At 37.5% G+C, this 16,278-nt stretch overlaps 3 protein-coding genes across 3 annotated transcripts; 2 read left to right on the top strand and 1 right to left on the bottom strand.

Annotated features, from left to right (window-relative positions):
- The first annotated feature begins 902 nt into the window (after window positions 1–902).
- On the top strand, window positions 903–3,635 carry LOC111325699 (uncharacterized). Its single transcript, XM_022929561.2, has 3 exons — window positions 903–1,287; window positions 2,384–2,706; window positions 3,215–3,635. The coding sequence occupies exons 1-3, from the start codon at window positions 1,101–1,103 to the stop codon at window positions 3,422–3,424; spliced, it is 720 nt and encodes a 239-aa protein (XP_022785296.1). The 5' UTR covers window positions 903–1,100; the 3' UTR covers window positions 3,425–3,635.
- Window positions 3,485–13,182, bottom strand: LOC111325698 (mirror-image polydactyly gene 1 protein). Its single transcript, XM_088745052.1, has 10 exons — window positions 12,947–13,182; window positions 11,811–12,018; window positions 10,977–11,082; window positions 10,034–10,163; window positions 8,605–8,653; window positions 7,648–7,818; window positions 7,156–7,257; window positions 6,500–6,594; window positions 4,814–5,044; window positions 3,485–3,911 (listed from the first exon to the last, which is right to left on the bottom strand). The coding sequence occupies exons 1-10, from the start codon at window positions 13,147–13,149 to the stop codon at window positions 3,836–3,838; spliced, it is 1,371 nt and encodes a 456-aa protein (XP_088601178.1). The 5' UTR covers window positions 13,150–13,182; the 3' UTR covers window positions 3,485–3,835.
- Window positions 13,183–13,227: 45 nt separating this feature from the next.
- Window positions 13,228–15,350, top strand: LOC111325697 (uncharacterized). Its single transcript, XM_022929559.2, has one exon. It carries the CDS (start codon window positions 13,237–13,239, stop codon window positions 14,494–14,496), a length of 1,260 nt encoding a protein of 419 aa, XP_022785294.2. The 5' UTR covers window positions 13,228–13,236; the 3' UTR covers window positions 14,497–15,350.
- Window positions 15,351–16,278: the final 928 nt, after the last annotated feature.

Below are 16,278 nucleotides of genomic sequence, written 5' to 3'. Positions count from 1 at the left end.
TCGTTCTAGACATGTCCAAAGCTTTTGATAGTATACCACATGAGCGTTTATTGCTTAAGCTGACTAGGCACGGCATAGATGGGCCTTTACTGCAGTGGTTTAAACATTTTTTGACAAACAGAATACAACGCGTTGTTATTAGAGGAAAGTGTTCGGATTGGACGTCGGTGAAGTCCGGGGTGCCGCAAGGAACAATTCTTGGCCCTATTTTATGTATCATCTACATAAATGACATCTCAACAGATTTGACATCTACTGTTAAGATTTATGCGGATGATACTAAAATCTATCGTACAATCAGTTCGCCAGATGTTGATATCCCTGCTCTGCAGAGTGACCTAGATCGATTGAGCATATGGGCAAATAAATGGCAGATGCAGCAGGTCTTGATGGGAAAATCTAGACCGCTTTCAATATTGATTTCAGCCAATCAAATTCGTGAATTCGGTAGTTCCCAGTCCTTGTGAGACAGCCATATGATAAAGGAAGTTATGAGTGACACAAACTCCTGTTACCAATTGATCAAAACTATGACAAATTTTTAGGAATTTACGAATTTACCGCTAGATGGGGTCACATTTTTTTACCACTGGTTTGCCTATAACGGTGGTCGCACTTTTTTGTGATTTTGGGGGTATGACAGTTCGGGTAAGTAGGGATCCAGCCTCGTTCGAGAATTTTTGTTTGAGTTTTTTTATGTCTCCATAAAGAAGGAAAGGTTTCCGCCAGCCCCATACTCGGATAAAGAAAACAATGGCGAAAACTATAGATGGCCTTTGGGACTACGGCTTTGATTTATAATAGTAAGATTCTATTCGGAAATCTTTCTAAACAAGGAAACAAAACAAAAATCGTAGCCAACTTGGCCGAACGTTTGGTGATGCATACATATCGTACATATCGCGTGACGCAAACTCCAAGTTATCTCGCATATTGCGATTTGATGAGCTCGTCTTTGCACACAAATGCCTAACACCTTTAGAACTACAAACCACGAAGAAATGCAGAGTATCTGACTTACATCTCACTGAATCGCAATATTAATAATTGTTTACATAGTTGCGTTCATTTTAGATTGCTTTCAAAGTGACCTGAGAAATATGGTGTACAAGACGAAAAACCGTTTGAAGTTTACCAAGTGCCTCAAGTCCAAGTGGCTCACTGATGTGAAAGATTATGAGTTGAAGAAAAGAACTATTGTGGTCAACATTTCCAACACGGATGCAATTATCTCGGGGCCGAAACCTCGCAAAGTTTTGCAGCCGAGAAAGTCCACGATTTTAGAAGGTAATATTACAGTTGTTTCCGATTTTGAGGCTTTACAAATTTTGACTGGTCACGCAGAAATATTCTTGTGACGCTTGAGTAATCTTTCAGTGGAAATTGGAAAGCTTTCACAGTCATAGACCCCATCAGCTTGTACGATTCGTTCTCCCAATAGAGGTCTCATGAGAATTCCACCACTTCCTCTCCTTTGAAAACTGCAGATACGTACAACTGTTGTATCCACCATTACATTGTTTTTTTATTATCAAATGACTGTATGCATAATCAAGTATGAGTAATATGGAAATATCGCCTTCGATTTAAGTGGGTTCTGTTGCTTTATAGTTGCGTCAGGTAACGAAGTTGAGAGCGAAGAATCAATCAAATGGTAATGACGTGCCACACGATTTCCGTATAAGGCCATCCTTTTTTTTTTTTCAGTCCGTTTAGTGTCGTTCGACCGAGCCAAATTTTTAGCATTTTTCAGAAAAAAAAAGTGACGACGTAGTTGAACCATTAAGTTAAATAATTCATTAAATCTGAAAAATGAGCAGCGCAATAGCATTGAGAAAAACAGGAACAAAATCAGGAATATTTTTTTGCAGTATGACATGCATTTTGTTAATCCAAATATGTAAATATTAACTTTTTAAAATGATTCTGGGGTACCAGGCCTCCTATTTAGAGACCTTGAGGTTTTTTTTTTTGGGGGGGGGGGGTTTATTTTCAGTCCGACTGACCTTCCCAACATCAGGAAACGCATTCGACGCTAAACGAAAATGAGAGGGGAAGGGTGGGGGATGGCTGGACTCCACACAATAATTGGATAAAAGGAAACAATGTCAAAAACAACAGGATGCAGTAGGGATACGGCTTTAATTTGTTTTGGAGCAGTGTGGGATCGTACAGAAATCTATCCAAACGCTATTTTCTTCGTCTCCGAAACTTATTAAAATAATCGACATTGTGGACTTACTGGGTGCAATTATAAATTCAGTTATCCAAAATAAAAGAAAAAAATTAGAGTCGGGACAGAGTAATCTGTCAAGTACCTCCAGACGTGACTTTTGGCCACATACACTTTCACCAAACACCGCTCTTCCATTCTCTCATACAGGAGTAAGCGTTATTAGTGCCGAGTCTCTCGTGCTCATCAAAATCTCGGACGAAATTAACATCGGTGGCTGTGTTCTGGAAGACGGCTGGTGTCAGCTGACATCACAGGACCCAACGTACCCTAGGGATGTCCCGTTGTACAAGTCCCCACAGTTTGACGTCGGGTTCGTCGAATTAGACCCTTACGTAGTAACTGGAAGCAAAAAGCCAAGCGTGTCTAATGGTGCTGTGAAGAAGTTCAACATTAAAGTGAATGTGTGGTTCTGCCCGGCTAAAACCAACTGTGGGATTCATAATAATCACACTAAACCGGAGATGTTAGAGGTATATTTTTGACCACAATATAATGTACTCCCCTACGCTCCTCTTAGTTGTTGGGTGTGGTACAGTTTGGGTGCGATGCAAGTTACACAAAATATGATAATACTCCGGAATCAAATAAAGGACGAGAAAAAGGGGGGCAAGGCAGAATAATTTGTATCATGTAATAGCCATTTTTTTTTAATGAAATAATGGTAGTACTGTTTAAAATACCTATGTCCCTTAATCTCTTAATTCCCAAGATCTCCTTAGACATTCTCATTACAGTCAGCCATACAAATTCTCATGACGTTAGTTTGGAGAATTTGGTATTAGATCAACCAATAATCCTCTCATTGATATTTATCTTTATTCTCATCACTTGTCTACTTGATATTGTAAGGAGAAATTCTGTCTTGGTCACTTGTGGGAGTGAAAGGGTTAACAGCTTTTCGAATTCATGAATGTTATAAACGACTTCCTAGCTCAAACGCATGCAGTGGATGATTAAATGATTATTTTGTCACAACAGGTCCACACCCAGATATACGGTACTGGAAGAATGCAAAAATTCCACTCCAAAGACTTCAAGAGCATTTATGAAGATGTGCTGATGGCACCTGGATTTACCCACGATCCTTTTGCTGGTGTCAAGGACAACGGTGACATCTTTTATGGCTGGCATCAGTACTACTCTGATACCGATTGTATCTGGATGGCTATTGAATACCATCCAGCATGACTCAGCTAATACTCTTTATTCTTCAGCAAAAAGCCGGCAGTCATTATCAAGACACGAGGATAAATCTTAGCGTTGTAGTTTATTTTTTTTAGTTGAGCTATAAGGATGTATGAAATGAGTGTTATCTGCAAAGTAGAAAAAAGCACTTATACAAAAAGCAAGTAATATCTCCATGAGCAAGTCCACCGCAAATAAATTATTTCATAGTGAATATTTAGTCCTTTTTTAATCCAAACCTATCTCCTATCACTTCGAAAGATTGGGTGAAATGTAATCTTTCCAAAGAAATGATATTTCATATATATAATATATACAGTAGGAAGAAAATGTGACAAACCTCCCCCCCTGACCCCCTTCGAATTATCTTGACTACCCTCTTCCCTATAGTTTATTCTGACCCACCCCAACCCCCTAGTTTATGGTAGCTACGCTTGTTCCGCCAGTTTCTGAAATACGTTTGCGTAGAACTCCAACAAGTCTTTCTAACCTGTGGAAATAAAAGAGTGCATAAGTCGCTATTCTCTGAATAAATTCCTGTCCAGTGGAAAGCGCTGGACGTTTGTTAACACTTATCAGCTGAATAGCAAGTTATCCATTGGATTTCGATATCTGCCCTTGAAGCAACTAGGCCAACAGAGTTGAATAACGTATGTGCACGCGCTAAGTTTTGGCACGGAAAACAGATTTTGAGTCGTTGGCATCGTTGATTTTCTAGTCTGTTGCTTCGAGGCGTTGTTTTCCTTGCTGCTTTTCTTTTGCACAACAACTTCCAAAAATTTCGTACATCCCCTAAATATTTTCGAAAATTAATTTTCTCCTTTAAAAAATTTAGAAATAGGGAAATGCCTTTCATGACAACCAAATGCCTCGGTTTTCAATGCCAGCTCATTATTATTTTCGCAAATTTCGCCAAACTTTAAACCTCATACGCTTGAGCCCGCATTGTTGACCGCATACCTTTGATGTTATTCAGCTCTGACACAGGGCCCTGATCAAAAAATGCTACATGTCAGCTGACTGTTGAAATCTAGTTTACTAACTTTGAAAGAGGTTCTCTGGGGAGATTTCGAGAACACCTGCCACCCTTAAAAAGACCCATTCAACATGTTAGCCCTTTCTGTTTCTTCGCCTGTGGGGAAATATAAGGCTTTAATGAACACGAGCTGGCAAGAGATCTTCAACGGGTCTGGTACCTCATTATTAGTGCCAGACCTCCAGCGATTATCCCCACCTCCCGCCCCAGCTCAGCTCAAATATTCCAGTGGGCGGTGTAACACGTGTCCAGCAGCACAAACAATGAAGGCCTCTTCAAAGTCTATTGACGATCACACTATATGATTGACTATTAGACCTGCCTTCAAACCATTTACTGAAATACTTGTAACTTACTTATCAGCCCGTTCCTTTTCGCGTCGTCGATTTTTCGAAGCCTCCTCCAGCTGTTTTGCAAGAGTTGTTCTTTCTTGTGACACAGCTTTGAGTTTTTCGACTACTCCATCATAACTACACTGAGCCTGTTGAATATCTGCGTCTCTCGCTCTGAGGCGAGTTTCAAAACTGTCCATTGTCTGATTAAACTGATCTCGTAGGGATTGTTCTTGAGAGAGTGAGCGATGTAAACTGCAGGGGAGGGAAAGAAAGGAAAATTTAATGAGCAACACAGCAGAGGAAGGTAGTAAGATAATTTCACTTGCAGCCCCCCATTTACTTAAGTGAACATATGTAACCTTAGCGTTTTCTTTTTTACCAAAAAGAGAAGACAGGAACAGCGGGTTAAGAAGGACAGCAGGAGGTACAATGATTTTTGAGGGTGTGTCACATGCTCTTGTTACGAGGATCGAATTATTTTTACTGAATCTGTCACGCAATCCCAGACTTTTCTAGAATTATCTATAATCTGTAATATTCCAGAAACTTCTTTCATGTGACTCAGCAGTTTCCAAAAATAGTACAACTTGTAATACGCTATAAATAGTAATAGAACATTCTAGATAACTAAAGTAAATGTATAAAAGCTGGCTTGTGAGAAGTACAAAAGAGATTTGCCCGAGGTCTTACCCTCGTGGCTTGCTGACTGAACTTTTGGAAGCTATGATATGACAAGGCTATGACCTTTTGACCTTGCGATATCCGGAGAGAAGAAAGAGACGAAGAAGACGATGGTCGAGAGAGGAAGAAGATAGAGAATACAGAGTTTACTATGGAGTCCTCCGGAAGAGTTTGTGTACTAGGAAAGAATACGATAAATCAAGAGAGCCAAGCGCTGTGGTCTTCAGTCGGCGGATGTTGGAATCGGAAGTTGATCAAGACGACGAACACTTACACGGCATGAAGGATTGTAAGCCTGCTTTATGAACTGCTTAACTTAATCTTTAACCTAAGTAAATTAGACAATGTAAAACTAATTAAATAATAGTTAAAATGGGTAACTGCTTGTTGTTACATTTTTGTTGCGTGCCATATATCGTACTCGGGGGTCTATTTTCATATATGCTTTGTTAGCGGACATTTGTTGGTCATTCGTGCACGTAACACTCTAAATGACATGACCACGATTTTTTATTTTTCTATTAGATGATGGCTGAAGGGGCTGTGCTCTATGTAATTCTTAATTCATTTTATTTTTTTTTTCATGCATGATATGTCTTAATTTTATTCTTAAGTAGGTAATATTCTTTGTAAATAATGTTTATCCATTTTATTTGTGTCCCCACATCAGTATGGGATATCCCCCAAACTAGAACGTTCTTTGACACGTTAATAAAGTTTCTAACTATCTTCCTTTCAAAGCTACAACAACAACAAAAACAAAAACAACAACAACTACAACAAAAAAAAAGAACACAAACTGAAAATTACTTTTGGCCCTTAGACATCATAAAAGCTAAACATGTAGGACTTTCTTCCTATGTGGGGAATGCATCAAGCTGCTACACAGCCGTAAACAACAAGTATAAAGTCTACCCCCTTCACTTTTAGAGGAAATCAAATTTTGATCAATATATCTTTGCACATCACCTTGTACAATATGTTCACACAATATGCTGTATTCATGGCCCAGTAGTGTAACTTTACCTATAATAGACTCGTATAGTTTCCATTTCTTCCTCAAGTCTTTTTGATTTTTTTAAAGCAATATCTCTTTCTTGTTGAGCTTGAATTGACTGTGACTGTGAAGAATAAAGCAAAGGGTTAAAATTCTCCAGAAACTTGTTGATATAGCACAGAGGCACTTGAGGGGAGGCAGGGGGGGAGGTGTAGCTAGGGCATTTGATAATAATAATAATAATAATAATAATTTATTAATTATAGAGCACTATTTACAATAACAGATCAACAGCACTTTACAATCAATCCTAACCCACCCATCCCACCCCAGGGTAGGACATCCATCACACAGTAATCTCGTCCGTGGGAAATTAACGTCATCTACCCCTAACCCTGTAGGAGACGGGATCTCCATTTATTTGTCCCTATCCGAGAAGACTAGAATATCTAACCATTTCTTGATGTTATAGAAAGGTAGCATATTCTTTTCAATTATTTTAAGACCTTGAGTGTTGGTCCAGCAGGGGCTCAAACCCTCGACCTCCCACACAACAGTCCAGCGCTCTATCCATTGAGCTAACCGGGAGGCGGTTAGCTCAATGGAGGGTCATGAAGCCAAGAGGAAGGGAGGGTAGAGAGGAAAGAGCCATTCAGCTTCTTAACACCAACTTTCAATATCTTACCTGAATAGCCTTGACCCTTTGTTTGTCCATCAACATGTGCTGATTTTTCATCAGTTCTATTTCTTTACGTAGGTTGACAACCTCTGCCTCAAGAGCTTTGGCCTTAAAGGAAAAAGAAAGAGAGAGAAAGAGAAACTTAAATCTGCAAGGAAAATTTATCCCTAACAATGAATGAATTTATGATACAATCAGTCAATACATTTGTGTCACAGTGTGAGATGATGTAACCCTTTGTATCCAAGCCAGATGCTTGGATAGAAAATGCACTTAAAGAAAAAATACAAAAAAATACAAAAAATCTCAAATTCCAAAAACTCAAACGAATTTATTCAAAGAAATATCAAGTTTCTACACTGCAAGTGTTCTGGCACTAATACTAATGATCAGTAATAATAATGAGCTAATAATAATAATAATAATGATAATAAGCTTACAAGGACACTAAAAACAAGGGTTTGCTTGCAGGCTAAGAAAAAAAAAATCAGTATTCACCTTTTCTACTGCTGTATCCCTTTCAGCTATAACAGCCTTGAGTTCTTCTGTCACCATTTTCTTTCTGTTCTTTTGTACTGTTCTTATCTTGGTTGCCATTAAATGACCATTTTTATCAATTAATTCAGGAGTTTCTGATGCTGTTAATCTGCCAAATAAGGACCTCATAGTCTGTTGGATTTAGTAATGGTGATAAGAGCTTAGAAACAAATAAAAATAACTCATACTCATGTAATTTTTTCAGTGTCTGGTTTTTGAAATGACTGTGTGAAGTTATGCACATGCTTAGAGAAAAGTTGTCCCAATGAAGCATAATCCAAAATATTGACAGTTTTCTACACAATGAATCCTTACATTCCTTTGCTAATTTGAAAATGTTTAAGCCAACATCTTCCCGCAATTTTGGGTGTGACTAAGTTCTTTGTCAAATTAATTCTATGCTAACTTGACCATCTCTTCGGTTGTCACATAGATGTCAAAATAGTCCATTTTGCATACTTTGTTGCCAAGCCAGTTGTGGGCTTGGTGGCCAAGCCTTTGGACAGGAGTGGGGCTAAGGGTGACCTTGTTATGATAGAAACGTTGCTTCTTTTCAAATGTGAATTAGTTAGTTATCATGCGAACTAGTACAGGTCTCTATTACAACAAGGTAACCTTCAGCCTTACTCTAAATCAAAGGCTTGAAAACCCTTTGCTTGATCTTGGGGCTGAAAGAGTGAAGGGCTTAATTCACAGAGAAACCTAATGTTTATCTTGAACCTAAAAGAAATTGGAGCATAAGCTTACACAATTTCATACAAGAACCTTCCTTATGAAAAATATAAATACAGGGATGGAAATTTGAAGAGGTTTTTTTTTTCAAAGCTGTTACAACTGGTCTGATTATTTTTCAGAAAGGTAAAATATTATCATAAAAAGTAACAAATCTTTTCTATGAAATCTAATAACTACACATACTGGCTCAGTTTCTTCTTCATCGTATACGCTGTCTACACCAGAATCAAATCTATCAATCAAAAAATAAGGCAATAGTTCTGAAACTGTTTATTATCATATCCAGTAGTTAGCAATTATTGGATGATGTTGAGTATGATATCATGGATCATCAATGCCAAGGTCTGAGTTATCTGTTGAAGCTGATAACCCACATACGAGGTTTGACGATTCATGTGATCATACGAAAACCAAATTCAACAATTGTTTTCATACATTTGCAAAAGAAGACACTTGTCTCTGAGTTTGCAAAAGTTTGAGAGCACTACAAGGGCAAAGGGCTTGGAAACTAGGCAGACTTTGAAATCAACATGATATTGGGTGATCTGATTGTATTGATCGCCGCCTGGTTAGCTCAAGTGGTAGGATGCCAGACTGCTGTGTGGGAGGTTGAGGGCTCAAGCCCCTGGTCGGACCAACACTCGAGGTCTTAAAATAACTGAGGAGAATGTGCTGCCTTTGCTAAGATATCTGCGAACCGTTAAACATTCTAGTCTTCTTGGAAAAGGATCAAAAACCATAGGCCCCATCTCCTGCAACTTCTCTGTACTGGTTAGCAAGAGATGTTAAAGAACCCACACATTTATAACAAAGAGTGGGGAACGTAGCTCCTGGTGTTGTGTTCTGGCCTGTTTACTGAAATTGGGCATCTGTTAAAATGAGTCTTCACAAAAAATTGTGAACTGCTGCAAGCAGTCTGTTAAGTCCCCCGTAAAACACTGTAATGCACATTTGATCATACCCCAATGTTTATTTGTGCAATATAAATATTAAATTTATTTAGCATTATTATCTAATTTATTAAAATTGAGTGATTAATACAAAATTTTACCTTACAATCCCAATATGATATCAAGCAGATAAGAGATGACAATAATGAAAAATATCAATTAGGGAATTATTAGTTGATCTAATACAAATTCTCCAAACTAACATGGTAAGAATTGTATGGCAGACTGAAAGGAAAATTACTAATGAGACCTTGGGAGTAAAATGGTTAAACAGCAACTCAATTGATAGTGTAGTTGGCAACAGTTTTCTACATAGTATTATAACATAACCAAAGTAAAGCGCAAGCTCTGATTGGTCAATTTCGCATCCCCCATTTGCCCATGGGTGTACGCTGCTGACGTGAGCAAATGCAAAGACTATTTTTCTGCGTGCGCTTGTTTTTTCTGGTCGCGCAAGATTTGTTAAATAAAAGGGAACTCTTTAGCTACAAAGTATCAATGTTATGTTATAAAACAAATGGTAAACACCACAGTGTACACTATTGAGTTATGGATGCACTTGGGAGGTTTGCTAAGCACTCAAGAAGCTAGAGTCGCTCTCGGCTATCGCCTCGAGCAACTCTTACGCTTCTTTCGTGCTTAGCAACCTCCCGCATTATTACCCAGCATGTTCTCTTTCAGCTCTTCTTAGTTTGTCAATCAGCTCCTCCCGTTCAGAGTTTGCCATATGCAGTCTGGCATTCATGGCAGCATCTCGCTCCTTCTGGGCTTGGTAGATTTTTTCCACAAGAGCTGTAATGGTCAAAAAACAAGATTTCTATTATTTCATTTTGTTTCTTATTCAATCCCTCAGTGTAAGAAATGTAGTCAGTTTCATTTTGCATCTCCAGCCAATTTGAACACATTACAATTTGCTTAGGGTTAGGGTTCATTATTCTGATTGCAGGGTTCTCAGTTACAGCCAGTCAATGGAAAGTAAAATTGGAATTGGGTATGGACTGGACTAATCTCTGAATTGCCAAATATGCCATCTGGTTATTTGCACTGTAAAAAAAGAAAAAATTTTGAGCCATTTGTGAATCTCAAAAGAAATATTTCTTTTCCTGAAAAGAATTTAATTAAAAAGTTGCATCCTTGTTACCATCAAATCAAGGAAAATCACCATTTCCACAACCATGCATAAGAGGAAGTCTTGAGTAGTATCAATGCCAATTACAATCGGATCCATCAAGTATTTTTGCTCATGTATCATTAATGTAGATGTATCACCTGACTGAGTATGACCCAGCTAAAACTGGGGAATATTTGGTGATATTCTCCAAGTTATATTTCAGGACCAATTTTCAAACCCTAAATATCCCCAAGTCTTTGTTTAAGATTTAATCCTGGTATTTGTGTCCTCGATTATCTGTTCCTTGTAACTTACAGTTTACCAGGAACAAAGCTGAAGGAAATCTGTTCAATTCTCGGAACAGATATCCAAGCATATTTTCAAGCCAAGTGCATGGAGACTATTGTTTATTTAATAACTATAATTATTTGATTTTAGTCTTCACAGGACAATTATTTCCTGCTCCACTCTCAAGCTTTGTTTTAATTCCTTACCTGCCCCCTGAGCAGCAATTTTTGACTCCGTCTGAGCCAACAGTTCACCGCGACTTACTCTGGATGCTTCGATTTCAGCTTCTGCTCTGGATAACTTCTCTGTAAGCTATGCAGAATACCACAAGTAAAACAAAAATGTTAAATTCAAAGTTATTTTGTCCTAAGATTATTTATAAGGATATAATTTTTCTTGTTTTGTTATCAGAGAAAAGTTTTACAACCATTTTTTGTCAACTCTTGTCTTTAGTTAGTCTAATTTTTTCTGACATGAAAATTTTATAATAAAATATTCATATATACATTTTGAATATAATAAGTCACTAAAAACAGAACCAATTAACTTGTAATTTCTTTCATATATAGTATACATATTACATTATCCAGCTAGCGAAAATACTCCAAACTTAACACGTAAAATTTGTCATCTTGATCTAACACCAAATTCTTGCCACTAATTTACAAGGAAATGTGTAACAGCAAGAGGGGAGAATCAACAATCAGATCTTGGGAGTTGAGTGAGTGAATGAGTGAGAACTTTATTTTAGCATGATAAGTAAAATCAGCATTGCTGGTGGGGTTGTGCAAACAATAATTACGAAAAAATAAAATACTCAAACATATGTACAATTTAGAATTAAGACTTAAAAGCTAAGACCTATCAGAAATATTTGTAGTCGGTTAAAGGGTCAAAAAAGAAAAATGTGATACCAGTTAATATCATTTTCCACTTCCTACATGTTGTTGCAAATTATAGTCTGTTGTTCAGTGCTATGCTGGTGAAAAAAGTTATATGAAAAGTAATCAACAAATCCCTAAAAACTACAACCAATATACCTGCAGATTCAAGCGTTGTGCAAGGGACAATTCTTCCCGAAATGAGGACGTATCTTCTCCGAAACTGCTAGTTACATTCATGGATAGATATCCTTCATTCCCTGCGCGCAAGCTCATTGTCTTTTCCTTGTATAATTCTTCGGTTTTCTCTGCTAACTCTGCCTCCAATGTTTTCCTTAATGACTTTTCTTCATCAAGGAGTTTATCCCTAAAATAAAATTCTCAAAATTTATTAAAGGACTGTACTCGAAATATATTTGTCCAAATTTCTGCAGGTTCAGTATCACAGTTGATACTTTGTATCTGTATGCAAACTTACAATAAAATATTTCCAAGGTATTGAAGTTAAATTGGCCGGTTGCCATAATGTTTTGGAAAAGAAGACTTCACAGCTTTGCAATTGCGCCGTAAATTATTTTTTTGACGACTTTGTTCGAAAGCTACGACTTTAAGACCAGCGATTAAAGTGGGAAATGTCATAAAATAAAACAGCGGAAATTAGTCATCACAGTGACTGTGTTTACATCGAGCGATTAAAACTTTCAAATTATTTTTAAATTCAGGACCAGCAAAGCAGTGAGAGTCAGACATGTTTGTTTTTCGCAAACAGCAGGTTGTTGGAATATCTTGTTACAAGATACCTCAGGGCGAGATTTTGGAACGATGAAACGATACAATAATCACACAAAAGAAAATTAAATACACACCACAATTAAAATGCTTTCAAAAGCCCTCGAGACCTGTTGTCATAGGCGCATTCAGGAAATTCTACAAATAATCCATAACCTCGTGACGCATTAACGTTCAACTTCGCGGGAGTTTTGTACTCTAAACTACTCAACAGAAACACCAAGACTTCCTCTCCTAATTTCTTGAGCTAGTATTTAATTTTGCCAAATTAAGTAAACAGGCGAAAGACTTGTAATCGACGCTCGAAGCTCGATGGCGTCCGTGCGAAGTTGCGTTGCTATACGACTTCAGCAGTGAGCTTTTATCCGTAAAACCATCAAATAAGCCAATATTTTAAGCATATTTACACTCAATATTTCAAACCAAACATAAACTCACTCGTGATGAATTCAGATGATATGAAGATTCATGGATATTAAGCTTAATGATGGCTATATTCAACCTACTTTTCCTCGAGGTCCAATCGAAGGTTCGTAATTCGCTGGCGGGCCCCCTTCATTGCTGCCCTCAAATTCTGTCGTATTTCTCCCGGATCGTCCAGATCGGGTTTATGCTCTGAGTAGCCGTTTACCAAGCCACTGTGGCCTCTGGTGAAGGAAAGATCCGCTGAGTTGTCAAGGTAATCCAGCTCTTCGTGGATTGACTCCATAGTGGATGCAAGAATATTCCAGTAAATAAATTAGAGTTATAACCAATCAGCAGTGAGACAGAGTTAAAGACGTCTTAACGCGCATACATGATGCATCGAACAAGAAACATGGCGGCCTTCTGCAGATCTTTCTCCCGAACACTTTTGATGAAGAATTTTTGGCGGCTTAGTTCTTCTCCAAAACTCTTCAAAAGCACGTTTTCGTATAGCTTATTAAAGAAGATGCATGGACAGGCCAAATTCTCCAGAAAGTCGACCATTGAGGCGACATTTGAGGCGAATGACACAGACTGTGGGGAAAATGTGGTCAGTGCCAGTGCAAATCCCCATTTTGTTCACCCAGACGAACGAACGATATTTGTGGCCAAATTAAATCCCATAGCAACGAAAAAATCACTCAAGGATTACTTCGCTCAGTTTGGAGAAGTGGAAGAGGTTTTTATGAAACCTCCTAGGAAGTTCAAACAAATATGGCCGTATGCACATGTGCAGTTCAAAGATGTGTCTAGTATGGAAAAAGTTCTCACTCAAAGGCATTTCATTCACATGAGATATGTTCAAGTGGATCCAGCTTTTAATAAATACTCTCCAAAAAAGATTTGCATCTACGATGTTCCAGAGAACTTGGAAAAGACAGTGTTAAAGGCACATTTTTCACAGTATGGAAACATTAAAAAAGTTGAGGAGTTTTACAGGATAAAACCTTACTACTGTTTTATCAAGTTCACAACATCAGACGCGGTGCTAAAAGCTCTAGAGAGACCCATTGTCAAGATTGGTGATAGCGAGGTACTTGTGAAGAAGTGCATTGAAAATGCCCAAAAGACCCATGTGAAGAGGAGAGTCTTTATAAATGATGTTCCAGAAGGACTAACATTGGAACATTTGAAAGATTACTTTGGATATTTTGGAAGTTTGGCATTTATAGATATGATTTTTTTGCGTAATCATAAAGAGAGAAGAGACATGGCAATGGTGGCATTTTTTGATGATGCACCTGTCAAAAAGATAGAGAAAACTATGATGCACTCAATTAATGGAGAGGAGGTGAGAGTACAGCGAGCCACATCTCTGGATGGGAATAAGGAGCGTCATGTGCAAATCTTTGTGGACAAGATTCCAGGATGCGTAAAGAGGGAAGAGCTCACACACTATTTTGAAGGATTCAACAATGATGTTATCCACATAAGCACAAAGAGGTGGGGAGCAGAAAGAAATTTTCAAAGTGCATTTATTAAATTTAAGAAAAGATCTACAGTTCACAAAATTATGGCTAGAGGTGAACATTCTATTGGTGGTAGACACTTTATTGTTAAAAGGTTTGGATGGAGTGCTGAAAGGCGCTAAATTACAATTAAGTTATATGGGCATTGTGTGTTTGTGAATTTCACAATACAGTTGAACCTCGATTATCCAGACTTTTTTCTCTGGTCCCAATTTTTCTCATGATTATTAATTAGTTGTGATCTTGAAAACTCAAGAGTCACAAAAAGCCCACTAATCCTTTCAAAAGACTGTTGAAACAGCGTATTATCCTGTCCGCTTTTCAAAATTCGCAAGTGCGACAAGACAAAGAAATATTCTGATGCGTTATTTGAAAATACAGACAAGCTGTGTAGATATCACAATTAAAATGTTTTCTTTGCTGTATACCTTTTGTTTACATTTCTATCTCATTAGTATTTATATTTTTGATTGTCCGGACTCTCGATTATCTGGACTATTCACCGAGGTCCCAACGAGTCCGGATAATCGAGGTTCAACTGTATATGGGATCTGTTGAAAAATTTCTTTATTCTGATTGACTTAGAGAATTGAAGTTTTCACATAGTACAATGCAGGAGAGAGATTATTCAGTACATAAAAAGCTAACAGACTGTTTAAGTAGCCTTTTAACTTCTATGCTGCTAAAAAAGTTTTAAAAAATTGTTTTTGTTGGACATAGTTGTTTTGATTTATGGCGTAATGGAATTATAGAGCTTGAATGTGTAGTTTTTGCACATGATTTCTACACTTTTCTTTTGTATTATTATGAATACCTATCTCAAATTTATATCATGTATTTTATTGACAAATGTCATCTATCTATAACCACACCCAAAAAAAAAAAAAAAAATGCATGGCTAGGTCCCTGAAGACCTACTGAGGCATTTAGATGTTCTTACAAGATGTAAAAATAAATCTGATTGCTTAGTGCACAAGATGGGTTCATGCAGTTATGCTGGTTTTTGGAATTTTACTTGTGCTTATGTGACACATTCTTCTATCATTAACAGCCCGGAATGAAAGGTTGTGACTTCATTCCTAGATTTAAACTTGCTGTTTTGTATAACTAGATACCCTAGTTAGCCATCAAACCTGCCCCCTTTACCGAGCAGTAGCTTTTGATAAACTTTTTGTCAGTCTTATAATGACACAACTTTCCTTCAGCTCTTAATTAAATGACTGTAACGGAAAGTATTGCAGTAAGTTTTAAACTTTTAACCCTTTAAGTAACTAGCTCATTTCTCCTTTCTTTGTCATCCCCAAATCACACATTTAATTCACGAGAATGAAGGAAATGATCAAACATAGAAGCTATTTCCATATCCTGGAATATCCTCCATTTCATAAAAAGGGACATGAACAAAAAGATAGACTGGAGTTTCATATAATGAAGTTAAAAGTAAATTAAATAAGTTTTGAGCCATTAACAGCAAAAACTCCATAACTGTGAAAACCTAGTATTGCACTTGGAAAATCATAAGGGGTGAAAAAGTGCTTTATTGCCCAAACTAGGCCTTCATTAAGCAACAACAATCAAAATGTCAGGCAGAAAAGAAACGGCTGGAGTGGGTTGTGCCATTTTTCTCAACAACTGTCAAGCATCATTTGCCTGTTCATTCACGATTCTGGATTGGTAAAGGACCTGAAACAGCCTTATTATCCTTTCAGTGAGGGTAAAGGAGCACTCAGATTTTATATTCTAAAATTTGGTGTAAAGCAGGATAAGAGAGGAAGACATTTGGGAACACATCAAGCATAATCTACTCAGAGCCCTGAATCTCTGGGAATTGAAAAGGAGATGATAGTTTTACGCTCGCTTACCGATACTGTTGAAATTTTTGTTAGTAATAAGGAAAGACAGGC

This window comes from Stylophora pistillata, chromosome 14 (assembly GCF_964205215.1).
Source record: "Stylophora pistillata chromosome 14, jaStyPist1.2, whole genome shotgun sequence".
Lineage (NCBI taxonomy): Eukaryota > Metazoa > Cnidaria > Anthozoa > Scleractinia > Pocilloporidae > Stylophora > Stylophora pistillata.
Note: the sequence above shows the minus strand (reverse complement) of the source record. Positions and strands in the feature narration are given on the sequence as shown.